This window comes from Vidua macroura, chromosome 3 (assembly GCF_024509145.1).
Source record: "Vidua macroura isolate BioBank_ID:100142 chromosome 3, ASM2450914v1, whole genome shotgun sequence".
Classification (NCBI taxonomy): domain Eukaryota; kingdom Metazoa; phylum Chordata; class Aves; order Passeriformes; family Viduidae; genus Vidua; species Vidua macroura.
The window spans coordinates 38,096,050-38,122,048 of record NC_071573.1 but is presented as its reverse complement, the minus strand read 5'-3'; the positions used below and the strand labels follow the sequence as shown (position 1 = coordinate 38,122,048).

The window sequence follows — 25,999 nt, the reverse complement described above, 5'->3', positions numbered from 1 at the left end:
CCACCTTAAGGTGCAGAATCACAAGCAACAATGAATTGATCAGTTTCAGGATCAGTGTTGTTTGCTCTGCCCTGAGAGGAGCGGAGTGGGATGTTCCATGGATATTTGAGAGAGGTGGTCTGCTGTGAGTACAAGTGAGAATGTGGCACAGGCTCTGGCACTGGTAAACACAAGCAGATCTCTGTGGATAATACAAGTTTTTTTCTGTTTGATTTTTTAGAATCAACCTTGTCCTATGTTAGGCAGCTGGAGGCCAGAGTAAGACAGCTGGAGGAGGAAAATCGCATGCTGCCCCAGGTGGGTGCCAGCCCCGCAGGAGCGCCCGGGCTGCAGAGGGACCAGCAGCCCTTGTCCTTCCTGCATTTGAACACTCAGATAACCAAAGGCTCTCGCTCTCACATCTGTTTGCTCATTGTGCTGTGTTTGAGTAGGGGATTTGTTTAAGGCTGTGACAATGCTTTCATTATTTTTTTCCTTTGCAGGCTGTGATACCTTGTTAAGAAAAATTTCCTGGAAACTGCTACTTCTAATTAATTAATTAATTAATTAATGGGTTGGGAATCACAGTGAACTGACCCTTTGCATTCTGGTTTTATTCCAAGTGGTTCTTGTTAAAATATCAACTACTTTTTATAGTTAACCAAAATAATTTGCTCTAAAAGTACAAACATTATAAGTAATAATTGGATTATAGTATTTTTATACTTTAAGGACTATATTAGCTACATTAATGCAAGGCTGAAAATCAATTGAATAAATAAGCAAATATGATGTTAAAAGTTTTCCTAACATGTTTACAAGAATGAAAAATTTAAAAGTCTGGTACAAATAAATCAAAGACACTTGTAATCTTCATATATACACATACCTACTAAAATGTATTTCTATTATATTTCATTAAATAATCCTTATAAAAACCCATCAGATCTTCAAATGAAGTTGCCTACTGGAAAAGAAAAGAAGTTGGATTTTGTTTAAATTAAACACTAGTCTTTGGTCTGACGAAGAAAAGTACATTTTGTTGGACTTAGTACCATTGTTTGACTGTAAAATCCAAGGTAACAGTGATGTAGTAAGAAGTAAAATCCGCTGGCTCAGATTTATTGCTCTTTTCCTAAAGCAGATTTTAAGCAAATTGTGGTGGCTTTTCCCCACACTTTTCATATGGCAGTTGGAAGGGCCTCTACAACTCTTTGCTTGGTGACCTTGGGCACTTTGCTTCTCTCTACCCTAAATTTTGGATCTGGAAGAGAAGGACAGCAAGAAATGTCTGCTCATTAACATGTAAACAATTTTTAGTAGGAAAGACAAAGGTTGATCCTCAGTGATAACAAATATTATTTTCTTTTCAATAATGGAGTTCAGGGGAAATGTTAACAAACCCACCCAAAAATTCTGTGTGGTTTGTCTTGGGTCTGGAACAACAGTGGGATGTAAATTGTGCATAACATTCTTCTTGGGCCAAATCTTTAGATGTGTCCATGTGTTTTATGTTTGATTTGTCTGGGTTTGAGGTGCTGAGGCAGAACCCACAAAAAGCATTCCCAAATCTTACGAAAGCCTGGAACACCCACCCTGTGTGCATTGGGTTCAGTGAAAATACCTTGACTGGGGTGCCAAACAAGAGAATAGTCCCTGTAAAAATGGCCTGGCACCTAAGCCTGTAGCTCTTGCAAAAACCATTGAAACAAAATATGCTGGGGGTAGGGTTTTGAAGGGGAAGAGTGAGGTGAGGAAGCCTAGCAACTACTTTTTGTTTTCAAATAGCCAGGTCAGTTTGTCTTATGTGTGGTTCTGTTGGCACAAGGATCTGTGGTAGAGTTCTGAAAAATCTCCTCATATCTCTGGGTCCTTCATTGTAAGACTTAATGAGTGGCAAGAGTTCACATTTCCTGGCATATTTTACTCTTCCTCCTGGTTGAAGTCATGGCTTTGGGGAGAGGAAGGAAGTGTAAACACCGAGCTTATTCTAACTTTGCTCTCATCACCTCGGTGTTACAATTGCCTGAGTTTGTTTTGGGGGTTTGTTATTCCTCTGGGTCCCACCTAGAATGTGCTCACCTCAGTGGTGATCAGGCCCTGTCACAAAGACAAGGATGCAGGATGGAAATGCATGAACTCATTCCATTTAATGGGAGGAATGGGAGTTTGTTGGGCATGAAGCCAAGCCAAGTGCTTTTGACAAATAAACTGAAAATCTACAACAAGCTCTGCAACTGATGAAGGTTTTTGGCACGGCCCTTACTAAGTTACAATGTCCTGCCTTAAAATCTCAGGACTGCCTCTGTGAGCGATGCCTTTTGCTTTTTGGATAGTCACTCTCTGATGGGGTGCTGGAGCACTGGGAGGGTTTGGCAATTGCAGGATTGCACTTAGGAGGGAGGTGAGAACTCACAGTCATGAGTGTGACACCTCTGCTGTCTCTGCTGAAGAGCCCTGGCCTTGTCTCAGGCTTTTTTCTCTCCTCCTGCCACACTTTTCTTTTTTTCCCTCTCTGCTTTCAAGATCCTTTCTTCTCCCCCTTTTCTGCTTATGTGTCACTCACGGAAATGCACTGACACATTTGTTGACACCTCTCCAGACAAATCATTCTGTTCCTCTGTCACTTAAATGTGGTTCTTTTCCAGTTTCTTTTCCTTTGCTTGTCTCCCTCCATATGTATTTGTTTTCTTTTCAAAACCCCACAGACCTCTTATGTAAAGGTTTTATTAATATTTAGTGGCAAGGCCATTTCCAAAGCAAATGGTTTTAAGTGCTGCCATCGCTGTTCAAATGGAACCTGAGTTTCAGCTCTCTCTGCTGTACCGAAGGGCTGCTTTGTCAGGGGAATTGCAGTACCACCACTGAGTCAATATTTTAGTTTGATCAGGTAATAGAAAAGGTATAAAAATGGGAATATTCACTTAAGCCTTTTAATGTCTCTTGCTGTGCTGCACAGTGGTTGAGAAGGTGGTTCAGAGCATAGGAGGGGGTTTCAAAATTACAAGGAGCCGTAGATTGCAGGTTTGGTGAGAGCTGTTCTTTTGCTGTTGTTCTGTTTTCCTTCTCTCCAATAACAAGATATGATCCAGACCCTTTCAGTTTCTGGTCACAAACAGGACTTCTGAATAAGAAAGTAGATACTTTCCAAGATTTATGGTATGCAGCTGGTTCTTCTGTTGGGAATGCTAGACTGTGCCTGTGCCTGTGGTCAGGCCGAGGGGTGAGCAGCTTGCACCGGTGCTCCTCCAACACTCCTGTGGGCAAGGCTGTGTGACAGCAGAGCCTGGGCGCTGCAGGGCTTGAGCAAGAACGTTTCTGGTTTGCTGGATGGAGTTCAGGCCAGAGTAGCTCCCCATGGGGCTGAGGCAGGAGCAGCACATGAGCTCTGGCAGTGCCTTCTGCTGACTCAAAGCACACATGGAACTTCAGCACCACTGGGGATCGGGCTGTGCAGCTGACATTGAAAAGGGAAAATGCAGCATCAGCAGTGCTCTAACCACCTGCAGCGTGTTGACCCTGGCTGGAGGCCAGGTGCCCCCCAAAGCTGCTCCATCACTCCCTTCCTCAGCTGGTCAGGGGAGAAAAACACAGCAGAAGGCTCACAGGTTGAGATAAGGACAGGGACTGATCATTCCCCAGTTACTGTCATGGGCAGCACAGACTTGGCCTGGAGAAATTAGTTTAATTCATTACCACTCTAATTAGAGTAGGATAATGAGAAATAGAAACTAAATCTTAAAACACCTTCCCCTCACCTCTCCCTACTTCCCTGGCTCAGCTTTACTCCTATCTCCTCCCCATCAGCAGTGCAGGGTGGACAGAGCATTTTTTCTTCCTTCTTAAATATGTATCTCTTGTGCCCTGAGCTGCAGGGCTGAGAACTGGGAAGCCATCCCTAAAGCCTTCCCGTTACTAAAACCCTAAATCTTCCCCTACCACTCAAATCTTGTCACACTGGTCCACTACACCAGGACATAACACCTATGCAGTTGTAATGAAGATGCTCAGAGCTAATAAAATATGTAGGATCAAAGAATGGATTTAGATCCCAGTTGCAGCTCCCTGGGCTGTGACAGCCCTGTTATGTCAGTGAGGAAAGAGGAGTGTCCTCCCAGACTTGCTGTGGTGCATAACTGCTCTCTGTGCCTTCTGCTGGGGGAAGCCAGAGCAGGATCTGGCATCCACTCATCAATTAGCTGAAGATATCCCTGAGTTTTTGTAGGGGTGATATTTCAGGGCTGATCAGCTGAGCTGAAATGCTCTGGGAATGTCGACATCTGTCATATAATGACAGTGAATGCATTTGCAAAAGACAAACTTTGCAAGTCACCCAATTTAAATTGCTTCAGTTCTTATTTGTTTCATGGGAGGAGGAGGAGACTTTTCCCCTTCCAGCTCTTTGTCCTTGTAATTCAGCTTTCCCTTTCAGTAAAGGAGAGAGAAAACATTGCCAGGATGCTGCAGACAAAGTGCCACTGGTGCTGGAGTTGGGATGCAAGGAGTGAGCTCCTGGCTCCCACAGCACAGGACCAGGAGGCAGTTCTGGTGCTGGGCTCAACTCAAGCCCTTCTGCTCCCTCTCACCTGGGCTCTGCTGCCTCTGTTTCCTCATTCTTGCCTTTCCAAGGCTTTTGGTCCTTTTCCATCTCTTTTTGCTCTATTTATTTCACTTGCACTGTTGCTTCAGGCCCTTTTTTGAGGGGTTTGCATCCTTGTTAGTCCATTCCAGTCCTGGTATGTTAAACTGGAAAATGGCAGGTGTGACTCTTAGGCACACATTAGTTTATTTTTAAGCTCTTCCAACATTTCCATTTCCTTCTTTCTTCGCCTTTCCATGTCAAACCACGACAACATTTTATTTCAACCCATTTCCAAATCTTTCAGAAACCTTTCGTTGAGGTCTGTGTTTTTTATTTTCCCTTTTCATGACATTTTTAAATTATAAATCTAATTAGAGATGGGAACTGTTTGGTTAGAGTTTTTTTCCTAAAATCTGTGGCACTCACAGTCCCATAGTGTTTGTCTCCTGCCTTCCTTAGCATGTAGAATAGGGAATCCTTCAACCAAACTGTAATTAAAAGCCATTGAACAAACTGATGTTTCCTAATCATGTTGTCAAATATTTGCTGGAAGAAAGTGAATCAAGAGCATCCATCCACCCAGTTCCTTCATGTGCTCCCATCCCCAGTGTAAATTAATAGGCCATTAGTAAAGGGCTCCAGTTCCCAGCAGCTGAGGTTCTGGGCAGAGCCTTTATCTCAGGGTGTCCATTGTGCTTGACAGGGGAGGGCTGGGAAGATGTGCTCATGAGCGTCAACTTACCAAGACACAAATTCAAGAAAAACTTGGTGTACAGAGAGTTGCAGCTCTCAGAGGACAGATACTGCTTTTTTCCAGTTATTACTCAAAAAGTCTGGAATTACTTTGTCCTCAGGATTTTTTAGTAGACTCTGTAGAATCTTCTGGATTTTACATGTGTGGCCTCCAAGGTTTGGAACTGCCACAGCGCAGAACATTTTTCTCTCGCCTGTTCATTATCAAAACAGGTTTCTGAAGGGCCTGCTGGAAATGGCTGTTTCTGAGGGGGTGCCAGCAATGGTTTTGGCCACTCAAAAATCTGAGTGTGCCTCCAACCCACTGTGAGAGTGTGTGGATTTTGGCAGCAGGTTTCTGCTGAGGTCTTTGAGGACAGGTGAAAAACTGCAGCGTTTGAAGATTATGTATTTTAATTGACAGGAATGTTCCCTAAAAAACGTCACTGTTTTCTTTAGTGGGTTATTAATCCAGCAGAGCAACATGCTGCAGTTATTGCTTTCTGGTTTTCCTTTCTCCTTCCTGTTTGAAACATGCTGACAAACACGGTCTGTGTTTGTTTTGAGCTGTACAGGGAAATTGAGGCCTGGGGAAATCAGGAAAAAAAGCTTTGAAAATCAGGTAGTGATTGAACTGGTGTGGCAACTACCCAGCAGGAAGGATCTGCTTCCCAGTAAACCACTTGCCTCTGGGATAAGAGGCTGCTGCACAATGAGGTAGGGCTTGGATGGTGAGTGAACAGAGCAGTGCCCAGCAGGCAGGAAAATCCTGGTCTCTTGGAAGCTTTGATGATGTGACTGTGAGTGTCCTTGGGGCAGCCATGGACTGCTTTTCCCTTTCTGGCTCTCCCCGTGTGCCAGGCACCTCTGGAGGGGCTGGCACATGGACTTCTATGGACTGAGCTGGACACTGGGCTGGGCACTACAGTGGCTTCCATTCATGACTGTCCTTTTCAACAATACAGATTGAAAAAGTGAAGCTTTCTACTGACTTAAGTAGAAAAGCTCGTGATTAATTCTCTCCATCACAAAATGCCCTGTTTTACACAGGGGTATTTATTCTGACCCTGACCAAGGTACAGTGCAGGGTTTGCCTCTGGCGCTGTAAGAAAATGGCCTGAGTAGTAACATTTTGCAGTTAGTGTGAGTGAAATGCTAAATTTCCATTCATCTGGGCTTTTTGTTAGGTGATATTGCAGGGCTGAGTCAGATTTCCTGTTCTTTCTATTCACTAGAGTCACGTTTTTGGCATTAGGTATTTTGTAGATTTACATCTAACAGCAAATGGATCTGTGCATTCAGGGATTCTGATCCTTGTGGGAAGCCATACACGGGACACAGTGTGGGTTTTACCTGCTCTCTGCAGTGGGATGACCTGCACACAGATCCTTGTAGGCTCAGGAGAGGCCATGTGCATGCACACTGCTCTACTTGGGCACAAGGGCTGGCCAGGGTCAGTAGGGAAGGGTGGTTGTGTGAGATGAGCAAAAAAGTAAATTATTTCTCAGGTGCTGATGTTATAGAGCTGTTTGTTCACAATTACTCCATAATTTTAAAGTTTCTAGAGTTTTCAGCACTACAAAGCTATGGCTTCATCCCTCCTGTCCGATTTGGATCCACTTTCACAGTTTGTCACTGGATAAGAAATGAAAAGATCTGTCACAGGGAATATGCTTCCAGTGGCTAGATGCAGGTGCTATGTGGAGCTAGGGAGGAGGAGGAAGGGAGCAGATTTCTCTTCCCATCCTCGAGGTCCTACTCAGGATCCAGTTGTACTCAGGGCTGGGCAGTGACAGGAGCCTCAGTGCAAGGACACCAAGGGCAGTTTTTGGTGGAAGGTGAAACGTATCCCTGCTCTCTCTGGGAAGCAGCAGCTGTGCCAGAGGCTCTGCAGACCTCAGTTCCTTGTCCCCCAAGGCCCCATGCTTTGGCAAAGTGCCTTTTCCTTCTGCTTTGCTTCCCTGCCTCAGGAACTCCAAACAGCAGTGCTGGAGTGTCTCCAGCTCACAGGGCCCATGCTCAGGCTGGGCACCCCCATCATCCCCTGGAATAAGCTTCCTCCGAGGGAGGCAGAAGCTTTACTGCCTCAGTGGACTAGCCTCACCTGGCATGAGAAATCCCTGAGCTGGGGAAGGGCCTTCAGGGCTGCAAAATCTGCCTTAATTTTTAAAGAAAACTTAATGTCTCTTATCAAGGACAGGGGAAGGAAGGAGAAGGATGTCCACAGGGGAAGTACTAATTTTCAGTCTCATACCAACATGTGCTGGCTGCTTGAAGCATTGTGTTCATTCTCATGAAAGGAGACAAAAATGTGCTACATATGGCAGGGAAGAGGCTGTGGAACACAACTGCCTGGAGGAAGGCTTGAACTCTGAGAGCAGCATCACTTGCAGGAGGTTTGGATTTTATTGTGTTCAGGAGGCTTTACATGTGTAGTCTGTACTCATTTTCTCTGCATTTTAATGGTAATATTTCTATTTTCTATTCAAAACTGACCAAAATCTTTTCTGCCTCTGGAGTTACAAAAGAAACAGAATACTTTAACTGGTAAAAGCTCCAAAGCTGACAGACTGAATTTATCCTAACCCAGACTTGTTACAATCTGCTTTATTACCCCTTTTACTTCAACTTTCATTTCCTTTCTCAAAGTACAGCATTAAGTCTGGCCAGTTACTAACAGATCTATAAATCCTTCCCAAAGCAAAGTAAGTCCTAAAACCCCTCCATACGTCACAGCAAACTGCTCCTGCTCCTTGCTGGGGAGGATTGCAAGATGCTGCCCTGCACAGCCCCGAGTGTGTGCTGCTGTTGTCAGCCTGGTTATGAGATCCATTAGTGCCCACTCTAATGGATTACATGGATCCAGTGCTTGGCAGGAGGACAAGTTTGTCTATGAAATGAGGTTTCAGATTCAGGCTTAATGTACCTTCTCTATAGGTTTAGCATATGCAGCGTTCTCGGGTTTGGTGCTTTTTAACATATTTAATTTTTTTTAGGGTTTTTTAAAAATATGTGAGGTCCAGTCCAGATGACTGTGGGAGTCGAGTCGATGTGTTGGGTGGCTGGGAGGGTTCTCTCTGCCCCTTGGCCATTCTCTATAGCCTGCACTATTGCTTACAGTGGCCTTAGCATATCCCAAGAGCATTAGGAACTTGCTTTGGACTGGGTTACTTTCCAATGAATTTTCAGGCAGGCTGAATCTGTGAAGTTCAGCCTTGTGTCTTCGCTCTGTGCCCTTTTTCTCCCACACCCACCTTCATCTTTTCCTATTGTTTAGATTAGAGACGCCCCCAAAAGCTCTGCCCTGTGCTATGTGCTTGCTCAGCAGGCCAAATGACTGCACATGGAGCACCGATCCTCATCAGAGGCTCTTTGCACTGTCATTATTTTTCCTTCAGAAATGCATTTCCCACACATTCCAGCAGGAATTACTGCTACATTATTTCTTAGTGTTTCCTATGGGGTTTGTTACTCTTTAAGGGACGAAATTTTCATCCCTCGGTCTTTGAACCGTTTTGCTTCTTTGTATTTCTCTTTTTTTTTTTTTTTTTTTTTTTTTACCCAAAGTTCTACATGAGGAATGAAAGGGAAGAGCAGGGCAGGTTGGGAGCAGCTCGGGAGTGGGGCTGGGGCGGTCCCTGCAGCTGCAGCACTCACATTGCTGCCCATGGATGCAGCAAGGGTATTTTTAGCACTCCTCCAGAGCCGCCTGCTTGCTCAGGTTACCTCACTCCAGGAGATGCTTTACATCCTGCAAAGTTGGAGGTGACTGGGCTGGAAGAGTTTAGGTAGCTTGCATTTTATTAGCAGTGTCCTGAAGAGCCCTTCCAGGTGTCCACTGGGAGGACAAAGCCCCTGAGGTTGTCACTGCTGGGGACAAGTTGACATCTGTCAGGCCAAGGGGGCCATGCCCTTGCTTGGAGGAGCTGGAGGCAGGGAAGGAGGGAGCTGGCAGCCTGGAGCTCCTGACTCCTTCCCTGGTCGGCTGCCGCTCAGCTTGTGTCACAAACCTCGCAGCAACGTTCAAAAATATGAGTTCTGCTGAAGGAACAACCTCCAGAATTACAGAGATAAAATTAGACCTCCTAAAAACCTTACACTGAGGTTGAAATTATCTAGCTAAACTTTGTAGCACTTCTGAGAGGGGATGTACACACATAAGAAATTTTGTTACTATGTCCTGATTTTTCCAGGGAGACGCCCTTGAGGGCCAGAGCGTTTGGGTGACACTAAGTAGTGCCACCCACTCTGCCTCAAGTGACCCTTGGTTACTGTGGCACGGAAAGAGGGGGGTTTTGGAGTAACACACACCTTCAGTACTTCTCAGCCTTTTGCAAAAGAGCAATAAATAACTGACATCTGTTTTAATCAGTGACCAAGGGTTTTGTGTATTAAATAGTGTTTAATTTTTTGCGAAGGATGCCATTAGGATGCCAGGAGGGGCGGAGGGGAGTCACTGCTCTGCAAACGAGCCAGCCAACATCAGTGGACATGGCTCAGCCTCTCAGCAGTCTGACTCAGTGGTAAATGCTCTGAAGGTAACGCTGCTCCTCTGGTACAGTCCATAAAAAACGTCCTGTCTGTCCCTCAACACGTGTGTATTGTCCTGGCAACATCCCTGTGGGCACCACCGGGATGTTACTGTCATGAGTGGGGTTGTTTTGTTTGTCACTCATTGCATCTGTGGACTGTGTGTTTCCTGAAGGGTTCAGCCCTCTCAGCCATGTTGATTCCAGCTGTAGCTGCTCGCCGTGTTACATTTGTAGTTTTTCTTTGAGGCTGGAAGTGGTGTTTTGCTGAATAAGGAAGTCTTTCATTGAGTATGCATGTTTGTGCTCCAGTGGACTACAAGGTATTCCTGTAACCTGTGCTGAGAGAAAGATTTTAATGCAGAGATAAAGTCAAGGCACACAGTATATTTGTGTTAAAAATAGCCAAGACTGCAATCCCAAGGTCAGTGTTGAAACTCCCTTGGGAACAGATGTGTTTTACCCTGAAGTGAGAGCTGGATTGCAAAGGCCTGTGTGACATCGATACACAGCAGTTGACACCAGTAATCAGAGGGGTAAAGTTTCAAGTTCCCCCTTCTGTCAGCAGTAAAATTGTTGCAATCAAAGAAACTTAGAAAGTGTTAAAGATTCCAAGGTTTATGCGGTGACCTGAGACAACAAGTGGCTGAGTTCACTATCCCACTGCAGCACAGGCACCAGTGGTGTCCGTGCTCTTCTGGAGGGGAATAAAACTGAGGGAGAGCTGAGCAGAGTGAGGGCTGTGTATTCCTCTCTCCCAGTGTTGTCTCAGTTGTGGTTGTTTGGGACTTTGGGCATCTCTTCTCTCCTGTGCTTCACGCATTTCTAACCTGCTTTAGGTTAATTGGGTGTTATTCCTCACCTGTACAGGTGTTGGAGGGACATACTTGGAGGGGGACGTTTGCCCTCTTTCTGGAAGGGACTTCTGCAGACATTTGCTCTGGTTTTGAGTTCAGCAAACAGCAGTGCTGTTGACTTACCTGGACATCCGAGCATCGAGTTCCTGCACAGGACGATTGTGCCCCTCAGGCCGGGTGACATTGGTTTCTCCTTGGTGGAGCCTGAGGAAATGGGTTTATGCAAGTGAACCAAGCACAACTTAGAGCAATCAGATCCCTTCCTGTAACACAACCCCTGGGCACAGCAGTGTTTCCTTGCAGCCAACTCACCTGTTTTCCTGGCATCCAGAGGGGAGAGGCAGCAGAGAGTGCCCCAGCCCCTCTCCTGGTACCCTCACTGGCATGTCCCCTCTGCGGTGGCCTCCCCAGACACGTCCCTGCCAGCAGCACTCTGCCCAGGAATGCACCGTTCTCACCCTTGTACAACATTCCCAGCTCCCAAGGAATGCCTGGTTCAGAGTGCTCCAGGTCCTCTCTGCACCTTCCATATATTTCATCTGCTGTTGCCTAGAAAATAAAGCTATGCCGGGTAATTTTGTCAAGAGATCATGTGTCATTATGGAAAAAAGCCTTTTGTAGTTCTCTTAAAATCTCCCTTGGCAAAGGCTCTTCCCTGAAGAGAGCATTTAACAAGGTGCTTTTGACAACCTGTAATAACAGCTAGTCTGTGTAAGTGAAATATTGGAACAACAGCTGATACTTTGCTTGCTGAAATGGATTGATAAGAAATACACAGAGTTTAGTTCAATATGATGTGAAAGCTGAGGTTTAAGTTCAGTAGGAGGTACTGCAGCAATTGAAATAAATGAAGTGTTGTATCCAAATGGAGAGTGAGCAGTCAGCTCACAGACTGCCTGACTTCCCCATCCCCAGTCAGGGAGCAGATTCTGCTGTTTCCCAGGGTGGACACATGGGTCTGGTCTTGCCTTTCTGGGGAATGCACACTCTGCAGAATCAGGTGCAGGAGGAAGAACCAGCCAGCATCAGGAGCCTGCTTTTCTGTACTAATTTGGCAACTTGGAATTCCTGCAATAAAGAAATAGTCTCTGTTATAAAACCTCATTGTTAGTACAACCACTTGTGCACAGCAAGAAACCTGAAGAGCAGGAATGTGTTTTAAAGGGACATTTCCATTAGAAAATAGAGGAGGGAGTTGTTAAAATACTGCTGTTGTCTTCCTGGCTTTGAAAAAATGAAAAAATATTTAAACAATTGCCTGGACTCTCCTTCTGGTGGAAGAAGTGGGGAACAAGAGCAGAGCTTTGGCATGCAGCTGGTTGGCTAAGGCTCTTCCATGACCTACTCTGCCAGGCAGGATGGTTGGAAGAAGTTGCCATGTGTGTGTCCCCATGCCTAGGCCACTTGTATCTGACCAAACTACTTGTGGTGCTCCACACAGATTTGCTTTGCACTGAGACAGCTGGAAAAATTTGCAGGGTAAGTTTAAGGTGTTTAATTTTATATTCCATATTGAGCCTGGAAACACCTGAAGATGCAGAGTAATCTTGGTTTAAATGCTGACAGTACGCCCTTGAAGATTTTGTATGGAAATTAAGTCAATTACTGTTTCTGTAATGCAATTACTGTTTCATTAGGAACACTGTAATGTTAACATATGGGTTAGTATTGATCAGAAAAATCTATGTGTACAATACAGCTGGGATAAAGTACAGTATGACTCAGCTGACCTGAATTTATCCTTCATAAGAATAAAACTTAGCAAGTGTGATGAAGCCTGACAGCCTCAGTTTCCCCACCTGAACAATGGCCCTTTTGTATTTTTCTGCCTATGATATTCCTTCACAATTTACGGATAAAACCCCAGTTTGTAAGTTATACATATTTAATAGTAATCCATAAAAATTCTTGTGATGTAAGTAATGCCACTTCCAAAATGCTCAATTTGACCTTATCACTTCCTTTGTGTAAATCTCAAATATATACTTGTATCCCACCTTGTTCCTTTGTTCCCCAGCCATTCAAAGCTCTGCTGCTGGCATTGAAATGCTCCCTTTTCCTCTGACTTTTATAATCTGTGCCTGATTTGACTACTGATATATTATTATACTTTTTAAATAGTTGATTATTTTCTTTCTGGTTTTGTCTTCTCTTACACCCACCCAGTTCATGTTAAAAGCACAGGGGATTTGTGATGAACTGATTATGTTTCTTTTCTTGTGCATTCTCCTTGCAGTTCCTGCCAGGCTGTAACTCAGTGTTTAGCTGCAGCCTGATGCACTGTGGGTGTTTCACAGGAAACATTTGCCATGCCATCATTTTGCCTGTGAAAACAGTGGAACGATGACAAGTTTCACTTTGAGCTCCAGAATTTTGAAGCGTGGTGTTGACTGACACCAAAATGCAATCTGGTACCAAAATATTGCAAAATGCAAATATGGATGTGTAATTCATGCTGTAGGAATTTTGTGGTGGTATATGATCGTGCTGGTATTTTATTACTATAATGGAGGTGGGAATTCTCTCCTCAGGATGTGCATATAGAACTGGTGCCTCCTCATCAACAATGTATTTGGGAATGGTTTTGCTTTGCATTTATAAGCTTATAGTGCCTTTTGAGAATGTAGCCGCATGAGGCAGCAGGTTTAGAGGTAGTTCATGGTGTATTAGAGAGCATGGGGGTAATTCCAAAGCATAGGAATGTCTGGAGGGGTGTTATTCATGATTTTTCTCAGGTTACTGGGAACTTTTGTTTGCAATTCACTTGGGAAGGGAAGGCCAAGGGAAGGTGGGATACACCAGTTGGGATTAGGGATGTAGCTGGGCAGGAGAGCTCAGGGAGCTGAGAATTCCAGGGGTATTTCCTGCTGCTCATGGAGTTCCACAGGGCTGGAATGCTGCTGCAACCAGCAGATGTAATGGGTCACACCTGCAGTTGGATGCAGGTTCCTGCCTGGCTTCCAGGGACATTCCTGCATCCTGGCACTTTGCTGTGTTGGTAGTAAGCTAAAAAGCAATCTCCATGGCTGCATTGTAAGCCTCACAGCTGTCCTTTAGCTGAGGTTTCTGCTGAAATTTGGAATTATTTTGAGTGACATTTTTACCCCAACTCATCACTTGTGCTTAGGACATGGGCTCTCTTTTATGGGTTTGTCCCTTCCTAGCATTCAGAGGTCATTCATTCAGTTGGGATAAGGGACTTTGGGAAGAGTCACCCCCTGGTTTATTACCGTGTCAACATTAGCTGCATGGTAAATATTGTCTTAATATTTATTGAGAAGAAAAATTGTTGAAAGTCATGGGTAGGTGCAATGTGCCTTCTCAAAAAAGCTGTCCAGGAGATCTTCCACTTTGAAAGTATTAAGTTAGGAAAATCAGGAACCAGAGGTTGGAAAGAATAGTCAGATCCAGCCTGGCTGTGCCACAGACACCCAGTGTGGGAGGTGTCACTGGACCTCCATTTTTCATGCTCTCACCACTGCAGTATCTGACTGCACAGCAAACACACACGTTTTTTATGATGGTGACTTGGGATTCCTGGCTGCAAGATTTTGGTCATATGGCAAGTTTGCAGGGTTTGGGTCATGCTCACCCATTGGAATTAAAGACAGTTCCCCTTAAAGACTTGACTTTGTTTGGCCCTGTGCTTTAGCACTGTAGCCATGTTGCTTCTAGTCTAAAGTGTTTCTGGTTTTCATGCTTAAGCTCATGTTTTCTTCAGCAAAGGCTCTGAGAAAGTGGGTTATTTTCCCATCTCTTGCACAGAATCACAGTAGGACCTTGGGTTTGTTCTGCCTTTGCTCATCAGCTACAGGAACTACCTTTTCAGGATGTCAACTTGCCAGGATCCAGCTCCTTTGTTTTTATTCAGTGCCAGCTAATGCAGAGTCTGTACACTGCTAGACTTTAGGCACTGGTAAAATACAAATAATGAATGATGACAATGGAAAACGGCTTTTAACTTCCTTGACAGTCATATTGCTGTTTTGCTGGAGATTAGTGGGTGATTTAGTAGCAGTTACAAAAAATAATCTGAAATTGTGATGCAATTGGTAGGAATCACCATTCTTGTCTCTAGTGGTCCTGGGAGGCCTGGGGACATGACACAAGCTACTATTATTGTGCTCCTATTCCATCAACATTTCTATAAATCATTATTAAATACTTCCCTGAGTGTTGGGGGGTATCACTCCTCTGCCTTTTAATTCCAGTTTTGTAACATGGGTGTTAAGCAAAGTGTAGCACAGTGAGTGCAGGCACAATTCCTCTGACCTCAAGGAAGAATTAGTGGAGTAAACACTTCTAATGCTTTGCTTGATTTTAAGAGAACAAGTAAACCCTTTGCAATAGAGAACTGCTCTATGGGTTTTAAACTGGAGATGTTTAGACACCTCTGGATACGTCTTTGTGCTTCTGAATCACGTTCTGCAAGAGATGTGGTTGGGGAACTAGTTGGACAGAGTTTCTGTTGAGGTCTGCAAATACCCTCGGTCGTGTGTGTGGAGCGTAAAATGTCCCAGTGATGCACGTGCCAGTTCATGTGTCCTTGTTTTTAATCATTTTTACCTGGCAACATGTGCTTTCTCTGTTCAGAAGGAATGTTGTATCCCTTGAGCGACAGTCTCTGCTCCTGCTGTGTGTCTCTGCCCTGTCCTAGCTGTGCTGCATGGTGTGTGGGCCAAGCTGTGGCATTCCAGATGCATGTCCATAGGAACACCAGTGCTCCTTAACTGGGAATAATGAGCTGTCTTTCCATCCCTCCCTCTAGGTTGTGTGGAGGAAACTTGGAGATGCTGCAGGGTCGTGCCCTGGAATTAGACAACACTTGTCAGGAAATCAGTACAAAGGACCCATGTAAGAGGCCCTGAGCACATCCTCTCTCCGAAGAGCACTGTCTGAACTTCCCAGGAGAGGGGAAGCACCGCCTGTGTCTGCCACAATTCCCAGCTGACAACGGGGGTCTGCACTGCAAGAGACTGCTGGAAAGGGGGGACATTCTGAACAGGGGTCTGGCAGGGAGCCGTGTGGCAGTGTCCCCCAATCCTGCTGTTCCAATATCCCAGCTAATGAAGCTCTGCGCCCTCACTGCAACACTCCACCCTTAGAAGCACTGAGGTATTGCCATCCTAACCAAAAGATATTTGGGATTCTGCAGGCATTACGCGAAATAAGTTTTATTTTGGTTAATTACAGTGAATCTCTGATAGGTCTGAACGAATTTTCCAATGGATTTGAGAGAGGGTTTTCAGCAGACTGGAGAGACACTGATAAACTGTGCCTTTGGTCTCTGCAGGTTTGAGAAAGTCGCTTCTTAGTAACTCACACTTCTGTAACTCACACAGTCTGTAAAGGATCCGTTAATGGTGCTTAGGCAATTTCCAGGTGATTTTTTTTGCTTTGGTAGAATACCTGCCTTTGGAGGTGCTAAAAGACCATAAAGTCCTAACCAGCCAGTAGTGTAGCATAACTACAGTATTTGTAGTGATCCACAATTTCTTTCTAAATGAAAGTCAAGATAGCTTTCTTTTTGATTCACTTTGGTGCACATCTTCTGAAGAGGCGTAAGGTGTTTAATGAACAGCCCTCTAATGAACAGAATACTTAGACACCATTATTACAGGTCTCAAGTCAGGATTTCCATTAGAATTTATTTTGGACATTATATTCCAATTGTCAGGATGCTAATTTCTACTGTTTAATTTGGAGACATGCTGGTTTGTTTAACAAGAGCCTACAAGGATCTAAAAGATTGCCCTGCATTATAAAAAAAGCTTTTCTTGCCACTGTAGCGTTATTTCAAAGAAAAAGGTTTTATTATCCTCAGAGCATGTCTTTCATTTTTATAAGGCAGAAAGCTCTTGTTCAAATTGCCTGAGATTTGACCAGACGGCACCCTAGATGTGCTTAGTTTATTTTTATCTCTGTGTATGATCCTAGTTGTGTGTATTGAATTACAACAATAGATATTTTGTGTATATCTTAAAGCAATGATAGTTTCATGTATGAATGTGCAACAGGCTTGTGACTGAATGCTGTTGCTTAACTTTTTACCATAGCTAAGTATCAAAAACACTAATAAAAATTAATTTTAAAAAAATAGGAATGCAACAATTCCTGGGTTTCTGGTTTGTTCTTGGTTACTAAGATTTGAGCCAAAGTCAGAACCTCTGTTTTTCTGAGCTTGGACTGTATCTGTGGGCTATTTGCAGTGAAATGTAGCTCTGTTGCTGTACAATCTTTTGTTATATAGGAGTATGATGTAAATCTACTATCTGTCTTCAGAAAAAGTATGTTAATTTGCAGCAGTAATTCTGTTGGTTTCTGTTGTTATTTTCACTTGGTACCATTCAATGTAAGACCTCTGATCCAGCATTGCTTTCTTGGGAAAACTCCCGTTCACTGCTTCTCCTTGAGTTGGAAATGCAGAATCCAGTATTCTGTTTTGAACCATTGCCCTCCTGCATGGTTTCTGATATAACCCCCAGCCCAGACAGCTATCTGTTCTCTTCCTAGGTTATTTTCTCCCCTATATTGTTTGCAGAGTTCAATTTCAATTGTTGTATTCCTATCTCTCTGTATGTATGAAGAGCTGTAAACACCTGTACTTGTGCCTGCACTCTGGATGTGCAGGGGCCAAGTGAGGGACACTGGTCTTTTGACACTACACTTGTGTAAATTTTGATACTGTATTAAAACTATTTTTTTACAGTTCTGCATACGATGGGGTATCAAGTACTGTGTTCATCTTAGCAACAGTAATAAATTATAGAATCCCACCCTTGTTTGCTCTCCTTTACTCACTGAAGCTCTGAGCTGCTTGGGCTTACAGGCAGGAGCCATTGACAACGTTTCCTGCTTGGTGGAGAAATTAGCAGCACGCTGTGTGTTTTTCTTCATTTTCTTGCCAGGTGTCTTTAAAAAATCCCAGCAATGTGAAGTAGCTTCTCTGTTTTCTGCTAAACAAGGAATAGCTGTGGGTAATTGTGCAGGGGGGTTGTGACCAGGTGCAACTCATTCAGTCCTCAGCTGTGCTGTGTTTGCAGCCCCAGGAGAGCTGTGCTGGTTCTTTCTTCCTGCCCCACTCACAGAGTAGTCTTGAGGTGTGGACAGGAGAATGTGGAGTTCCTGGAGTCTTCTTGTTCAGGTAAGGGGTGCTGGTGGGGCTGGCAGTGTTCTATAGTGTGTTGGTGGCCTTGTGTGTCACCACATCCCTGTCCCAGGATGAGCTTCTGTGGGCCAGGGGAAAAAGCTGACTCTTACTGCAGAGCAGAGAACTTCCACTGAATTTTCTGGAGAAAAGAGATACTTAGTACAATCAATATCTTTAAGCTAATAAATTCCATGGGACCTCCTTAAAATGCACCTTCCTAAGAGAAGAAAGTGGGCAGTGTATGGAGAAGGGGGTCAGTGCTCTTGGGAGAGTCTGTAGCCTGCTGAAATGCCTCTGTGCTAATGAATAAAAATTGCTGTAGTACTTGGTGACCTTTAGCTCCTCTGTCTTGCTCCCTGACCCTATGGTTAAGCCTTTTTCAGTGAAATGCAACTGTGCTGAGCCTCGTGGACTGCGTGGTTGTTTTTAGCAGAATTCTGCTTTGGTTGAAGATTTGCACATGTTGTTACAGGGCCTTTCCCAGGATCTGAGCTGAGCCTGAATGAACTATAAATTCATTGTGCGAGTGAATTTTAAATAGCACTTGTGTAGTGGATGTATGGAGTGGATTTTACCTTCTGTACTGCAGGAAAGCTGCTTTTGCTGAAGGGTTAGAAGGTAAAGAATGGCACTTTGTTTTCAGCAAGTGACTGGTTTCAGTAGAGTTTGTTCCCCAAAGGCTGCAGTTGATGGACATGTTTATGAATGTGGCATGAAGCCGGAGTGCCCTTTATAATGTTTTGAGCAGAGCTAGCCCAAACAGCCTATGTGGCCTCGGGACAACGCCTGGCCCAGCGCTCTTTTGTGCTACCCAAACCTCTCAAACACCAAATGCCCCCCAGGCTCTCTGTGTTGCCTTCCCAGCAAATGCCAGCCATGCCAGGGCACTGGTTTGTTTAATTCCCCAAATGTTTTTGAAGTAAGTCCTAGGGTGGTGTGAATTCTTTATACTGATCTCACAACTTTGATACAGAAGAAAAAATGGCTCAGGCATTCCCCCCCCACTTTTAAGTGGAAAAAGTCTTGATGAGACTGTCCTTTATTTTGAACAGAATGGGTTAGCAAATGCAGCTGCTGGGTATAGAATGACAGAGATTTTGGCAATCTCCACACTTGTGTTTTCCAGACTCAGGTGAACCAGCCATGAATATCCCCAAACCAGCACCAAACTGCAACTCTGGTTGTCCAAGATCCCTAAGAACAGCTGACTAGATAGCAGCTCTGCCTGGGATGAATAAATAGAGGCTCTGCATTAATTAATCAAGCAGCAAACAGGGATTTGCTGGGCTGATTTGTGGTTATGGTACTTTCTAGCACGTGCAAGAGAGGATTGTGAGGTGGTGTTTGCCAGAGCTGGCAATTCAGGTCTGATGTATGCTATACTGGGAGTTGAGGGGGAAGGGGAACTGCCAAAGGAGGAATGAGCAAATCATCTTCTTTGGAATCACTCTATTCTTAAAGAAAAAGCTCCTTCCCCTCCTGCTTGGTGGCTCCAGATTCCTCCTGTTTGTTTGTTTTTTTAATCCCAGAAATAGCATAGCATGGTTGAGATTTTCAGTGTGTGGAAGGTCAGAGGAGGGGAAGGCTTAGCAAGACTGTGGGATTGGTAGGGGTCAAGCAACACAGAGATGGTAGTGTGAAGGAAAAGGAACTTTTGAATACTCTTACATAAATAAAAATATGACTGTGTTTTAAAAGCTTAAGATAACATAGACCAGAGACAGAAACCTTACTTGAATCTTCCTTAACTGTGAAAGCTCAGACAGTTCCTTGTGAGTAATTCTAAAATTGAGAAATATTGATGGGGACGATGAGAAATAAGTAAAGCTACAGTGTCCTGTGATATTGATATAAGGGTTTTGCTGGAGTCAGGCTCTGGGGAGCTCCAGCCTAGTTCAAGTATTAGTGGCTCTCCTCATGCTACTGGCTTGTGGGGAAGGACCCCAGAGACTGCATCACAGGCTTCTGTCTGAAACCGCTTCCTGAACACCTGGTTCACAAAGAACTGCCCAAATAATAATTCTGAATTATTTAATGTATTTGTTAGAACATGATAATTACTCTCCTCTTGAATAAGAACTTGTTATAATGATATCTTCAAAGCACCAGCTGTGGCCCTGAAGTTTGACGTTTCTTTGGATTTTTTTGCCCCTCACTACTGTGTATAGGTTGAAGTAGACTTAAAAAAATATTTGTGAGGCTGCAGATAAAAAATAAAAAAAGAAAGAAAAGATAACACTGGGAGCCCTTTGCCAGCTTCTGGAAAGAAAGACTGCAAAGGGAAGGGGGATGGGGACTTGCCCTGCCAGGATCCAGGCTGCTGCAGGTGAATCTCATGCTGTGTTTAGGTGGGACAATCAATTTGCAATGAGCTCACCTGTGTGTGGCAAACACTGAGGGAGAGAGAAGGTGGTTTAATCCTTTCACAGGTGACTTCATTTTCTTTTTCTCATCACTATTGGTAAATGCCAGGGGCTCGGATTGGCTTGTGAGCAGTGGTGTTCTCAGGCCTGGACACCTCCACTGTGGAGCAGGAGGGGTTTGGTGGCATATTTGGAATGTTTTTTCCAAGAAGCTTGGGAAATTCTCCCTGGTGTGACACAGGGAGGGCCATCCTGGCTCAGGCCAGTGTGATGAGCCCTATTAAACCACAGCTTCATTCACAGCTTAAGTGTAAAGGTCAGAGTGAAAGGAAAATGTTCTCTTGGGTTTGGAGGTGGCCTTTCCAAATAGGATCCAGTTTGTTGTCAGAGTGGTGAGACTGCCCTGAACATCAGTCAGTGGTGTGAGGCTGTCGAGCTGCTCTGTTTTCACAGGCGTTAGACTTCATAAGCATAAATACACAATCTAAAAATACAGTTTTTTCCTCCCCTTGCTGAAGGGGAAGTCTCCGCAGACTGCTGAATGCTCCCATTTAGGAAGGCCCAGAGCCCACCCTACCCCAGGAATCCCAGGAAAAGCACACCATGAAACATGGAAATGTTTCCATGGGAACTGTTCCTCTGCTCCTGCTAATAAAACAGACCTATAACACCAGTGACAACAGGTCCCAGTTTCTGCACTGAACTACAAACAGTGAATGCTACAAAGGGAGCTGGTAAAGAGCAGAAGTGTATCAACAGAAGTGCTAAATTAAGTATGTGAATGCCTCTCTGTGGGAAAGCACAAGCAGATAAACAAAGCCCTTGGGGAAAAAAAGATCATTTTAATTACAGCACATCCAGCCAACATAAGCCCTATGGATTGTGTGAAATCAGGTTTGTTCCTCTGATCCACAGCAGGAAACCCTGTAGCAGATCAAATGTGTTCAGGGAGGCTGTCCTGCTAATTGCTGCTCCTAGCTGAGCCAAAGCAAACTATTTAGAGAAAAGAGAGAATTCACTTTTTATTTAGAATTAATTATGAAATAGCATGTCTTGATGGGCTTCACAATCACACTACATTTCCTGGGGGGGAAAAAAAAAAAAAAAAGTAGTTCTAATCCTGTGAAATAATTGGAGAATTAACCCATTGCTTCAGGCTGGAACCCCAACATGTGCATACAATTAGGTGCAAGATGAATGATGTCATGAATAAGGCCTTTTGTTCAATCACAATAAATTATGAAACTCATTTTAAAACCTTCCTTACGAGCATTCTTGTATGTTCTGATGTTAAAACTGTGGAATTTTTTTTTCCCTTTCTGGCATGATTTTCACACTTCCTTTTTATTTTTAAACCTGTTGTGACCATTTTGCAGCATCTCTATGGCTTCTCACTAGAGATTTCAGAGTTTTGCACTGAGTATTTTGGGGGTTGGATGTATTGCTTGTGTACTCTTACTTTATGCTGCTAAACATGAATTGGAGGTTTCAGTTTCTTCCTGCGCTGTTCCAGCACATGTGGGCTGTCTTGAAGCAGCTTATTCCACGATTTGTAGCCATGGACAAACAAGGCCATAGAGGCAGGGAAGAAATTGTGTTGGTACCCTGACAGAATGGAAAGTGCAGGAATATTCATACAGAGCATCTATAATCCATATGTGCTTATGGATTATGTTAAGTAATAACTTTACTGTGTCCAGGAAAATGTTTCTGCAAGTGCTGATGGAAAATTGAGATGGATGGCAAGACAGGTACGTGCCAGCAGAGAGCAATAAATGTGCTGCTCTAAAGGCACTTTGGAGGCATTTTCAGGTGTAAAAATGAGCAGTTGGTTAAAAAAAATTGCAAATAAAGGAAAAATAGACAACTTGAAGCTTTCCTAGCTGCTTCCCTCGGCTTTTTTGAAGCTCCCTTCTCTTTTCTCGGAGAATATTTGCATGTGACAGCCGGTTTGACTTTTCCCCTGCTAATATCCCTACCTTAGCAGGAAAAAGGAACAATGGAGAGCAGAGGAAGCCAGTGATCGGTGCCCAGACTGGAGCGGATAAGGTTTTATCTTGGATCTCGATTAATTAATTGATGCTGAGGTCTCAGTCGGAAATGTCCTCGCTTGCTTGAGGAAAGCACCGAGGGCTTGGTCCTGTCGTGTCCCAGGATTCATTTGCTGGGATCGGGGCAGGGGTTGTTGGGGGTGTTTCTGTCCTCCAGATCCCCGGAGCTGGTTTTTACAGTGGGGTTGTTGGGGGTGTTTTTGTCCCCCAGATCCCCGGAGCTGGTTTTTACAGTGGGCTTTTTCACATGATGCAGCTGGGATGGCGAGAACTGGCAGGAGCAACATGCCCCCTCAGAGCCCCTTCAGAGCCTCATCTCTCCTCACAACTCCCGTCTTACCTCACGGCTCTCCTCTCTCTCCCCTCACGGCACTGTCTTCCCTCACAATTCCCCTTACATCTTTTTCAGTCTTCCCTCACAACTCTCCTCTCTCTCCCCTGACGGCCCCATTCTTCCCTCGTAACTACTCCCTGTCTCCTCACAGCCCCATTTTTCCCTCAACGGCCTTATTCTCCCCATAACTCCCCTCTCGCTCCCCTCGTTCCCCTCACAAATCTTCTCTCTCCCCTCACAACCCCATCTCCACCATCTCCCCTCACAAGTCCCCTCTCTCTCCCCTCTCAGCCCCATCTCTGCCATCTCCCCTCTCTCTCCCCTCACGGTGCCATTCTCTCCTCATAGCTCCTCTGTCTCTCCTCACAGCTCAATTTTTCCCTCATGGCCCCATTCTCCCCTCACAACTCCCCTCTCTCCCCTCACAGCCCCGTCTCTGCCATCTTCCCTCACAGCCCTCTTCTCCCCTCACAGGACCAGGCCTTCACCCCCAGCACAGGTACTCACCATAAATACAGAAAATACTGATCTGTGAGAGTCTGGAGGGGAAAAATTAAAAAAAAAAGAGGTGGAATTTGTTGATTTCCAGTCCTTTGTGTCCTAGAGGGAGAGAGCTTCTCTTGGGCTGGATGGAATCCACATAAATAAATTTTGCCTTCACCTGTGACTGTGGGTGGCTCAGGAGCTGTTGCTGTCACAGACTGAGGAAAACTTTCTGAATGCACATTATAAAAAATGGGTTCTAAGTAATATTTGCTGCATTTTAGTTTTCTGTCATCATAGAAAATATGTAAACAGTCCATAAATCAGAGTGATTGCAAGAGGGAAGGATGTTTCGTCTAATTACCCCATGCTATTCGTTTGGTTGGGGAGGAAATATTAGGCAGGCTTTTTTCTTTTTCTTCTCTAGGAGTAATTAAATATGTTCCCAAAAAGGTTTTGAGCTAAACTGTCTATTAACCACATTTTAAATTCCTATTTTACATATTGCTAGCCTCAGAATTCCAGTGGACAGAACAAGAGTGCGGCGTGGGTTTTTGCTCTCCCTGGCTGCACGCGGCTCTTGGGAGCCCGGCTGCGGCGTAGCTTCCACGTGCTGCCGGGGTTTGCTGCCGCGGGTTCCCGGACACGGCTCCGTGTCTCGGGCGCGTGGGCTGGCCAGCCTCTGTTACCGTGCGCTAGGGACCCGGCAAAGAGGAAGGAATTTGTCCATTTACTCTGTGCTTAGCAGGAACGGTTTATTGGTCACGCGGCGCGGTTCGATGGAAAGACGCGACCGCTCCCGGCACTCGCATGGGAGAAAATGGCGGCTGACTGCAGGCGGGATAGGGCTTTATGGAGGGGCGGGGCGAGAGGATCCACGGCCTGGCGTCCAATAGGGGCGGCTGCTGTGGCGGTGATGTCAGCAACAGCGACCAACCAGAGAACCCTGCAGGGGCGGGCGCCGAGCCAGAGCGGGCTGAGCGGGACCGTGTGGCTCGGGGCAGCCAGCACGGGGTTTCCCGGGGCCGGACGGCAGGGTGGTTACAGGAGCGGCACAGGGGTAAGGTCCGGCAACAGGCAACATGGGGCCAGAAACCGCGGGGGGGAACAATGCGGGGGAAACGCGGGATTACAGAACTTGACTTATTTTAACATAAATTAAAAACCCTAATCTAAACCCAAACTCCGGGATGCAACATCTCCCCGCTTAATAAAATATAAAAAGAAAGCAGTGGTGTTGATTCAGTCTCTCAAGCGGTGGCCTCTTCTCCCAGCTTCTGCTGCTGCAACTGCGGTGACTGCTACGCAGGTGGAGAGGGCCTGGAGATGGTACTGGTGCTGGTTCTTCTCAGGGTGTTTAGGGATAGGGAAACTGGGACAACTTTATTACAAACACAGGAACTGGGGGTGTAACTGGGCTGAGGTAGCTGTAAGGGAAGCATTGCTTAGAGAGAGGTAGAATCTTTTCCTTCCTTGCGGCGTCTGCGATTGGATGCAACCCCTAGGTTGGTGGGATCACAGGTTGCATCCACTGGCACCGTATCACTCTGACTCACTGACTGCTCTGCTGTGTAGGGTTTAACATGCCTCCTGGGGATCCACCTGACTCCTGAAGGCGTAGACATGCAGGCGTATCCCCGTCCCCAAGTCAAAAGTGGAAATGGACCCTGGATTTCTTTAGAGTCTGGATCCCTCACTAACACTGGAGGCTGCTCCTCTGGCTGGAGCTCCTGATGTTGTTTGAAATGTCTCAGGGCTGGCGGTTCTGGTCTGTCAAAGGAACAGTTTAGGAAATTGATGGTAAACAATGCTTTACAGAGCCTCTTGTGCGGTGACAGCACTCGCACATCCTTTTGCTGCTTTTTGAGGACTTGCTTTAGAGTCTGGTGGGTTCTCTCTATTATGGCCTGGCCGGTGGGGGAGTGGGGAATCCCGGTCTTATGCTGAACCCCCCAATCTTGCAGGAAGTTGCGGAACGCCTTGGAAGTATAGGCTGGACCATTGTCTGTTTTAATCGTGGTTGGGACCCCTAAGGTGGCAAAGGCCTGGACAAGATGTTTCCTGACGTCTGTGGCCCTTTCCCCTATGTGTGCTGAAGCAAAAACTGCCCCCGAGAAGGTGTCCACAGTTACATGGACATTCTTGAGCTTACCGAACTCAGGGACTTTGGTGACATCCATTTGCCACACCTCACAGCTGCAGAGACCTCTGGGATTCACACCTGCTCCCAGTGTTGGTAAAGCTGCCTCCTGACAGTTGGGGCATGAGGCCACAATTTCCCTGGCTTGGTCACGCCGCAGATTAAACTGGTGTACCAGCCCCGGGGCATTCTGATGGAACTGCTGGTGGCTCAGCTTGGCCTGCTCGACTATGCTCGGCTGGCCTCCTAGGAGTACTGGGGCTGCCAGGGCGTCTGCTCTGCGGTTCCCTTCGGCAATAAAGCCTGGGAGATCCGTGTGTGATCTCACATGTACCACATAAAAGGGATGCTCACGGTTAGAAACCAGGTGTACTAATTTTGAGAGCAACCCAAAGATGACCTGATTTGGCACCTCTTTTACAACTGCATGTTCAGCTCTAGACACTGCTCCAGCTACGTATGCCGAATCTGTTACTAAATTAAACGGTTGTTCAAACCTCTCAAAAGCTCTCACTACAGCATCCAACTCAGCCACCTGTGGGGAACCTTCTACTACCTTAATATCTGATTCCCACACCCGAGTCTCTGGATCCCTCCAAGTCACCACTGACTTGTGGGACTTCCCTGACCCGTCCGTGAATACTGTTAGTGCTCGGAGGGGTTTTTTGCTCTGTAATTCTTTGGGTAACAATTTGAATTCAGTATTGAACAAATAATGGCCAGGATGTCCGATCTTAATTTGGCCTGAGAAGCTGTCTAGAGCGAACTGCAAGTTCTCATTCTGCCTTAGCAGGTGTTC

General features: G+C 45.3%; 1 protein-coding gene across 4 annotated transcripts in view; it reads left to right on the top strand.

Moving 5' to 3' along the window:
* The window catches only part of CCDC85A (coiled-coil domain containing 85A), an 80,472-nt gene extending 63,017 nt beyond the window's left edge, over positions 1 to 17,455 (top strand). The window contains exons 4-6 of one of the 4 annotated variants that reach the window (XM_053972679.1): positions 221 to 297; positions 9,712 to 9,831; positions 15,448 to 17,455. In XM_053972679.1, coding sequence (XP_053828654.1) covers positions 221 to 297; positions 9,712 to 9,831; positions 15,448 to 15,537 — 287 coding nt within the window. In that variant the 3' untranslated portion in view covers positions 15,538 to 17,455. Of the gene's footprint in view, positions 1 to 220; positions 298 to 482; positions 577 to 9,711; positions 9,832 to 15,447 lie in introns of those variants that run through there. The other 3 variants (XM_053972680.1, XM_053972681.1, XM_053972682.1) reach the window with 3 other exon arrangements.
* Positions 17,456 to 25,999: the final 8,544 nt, after the last annotated feature.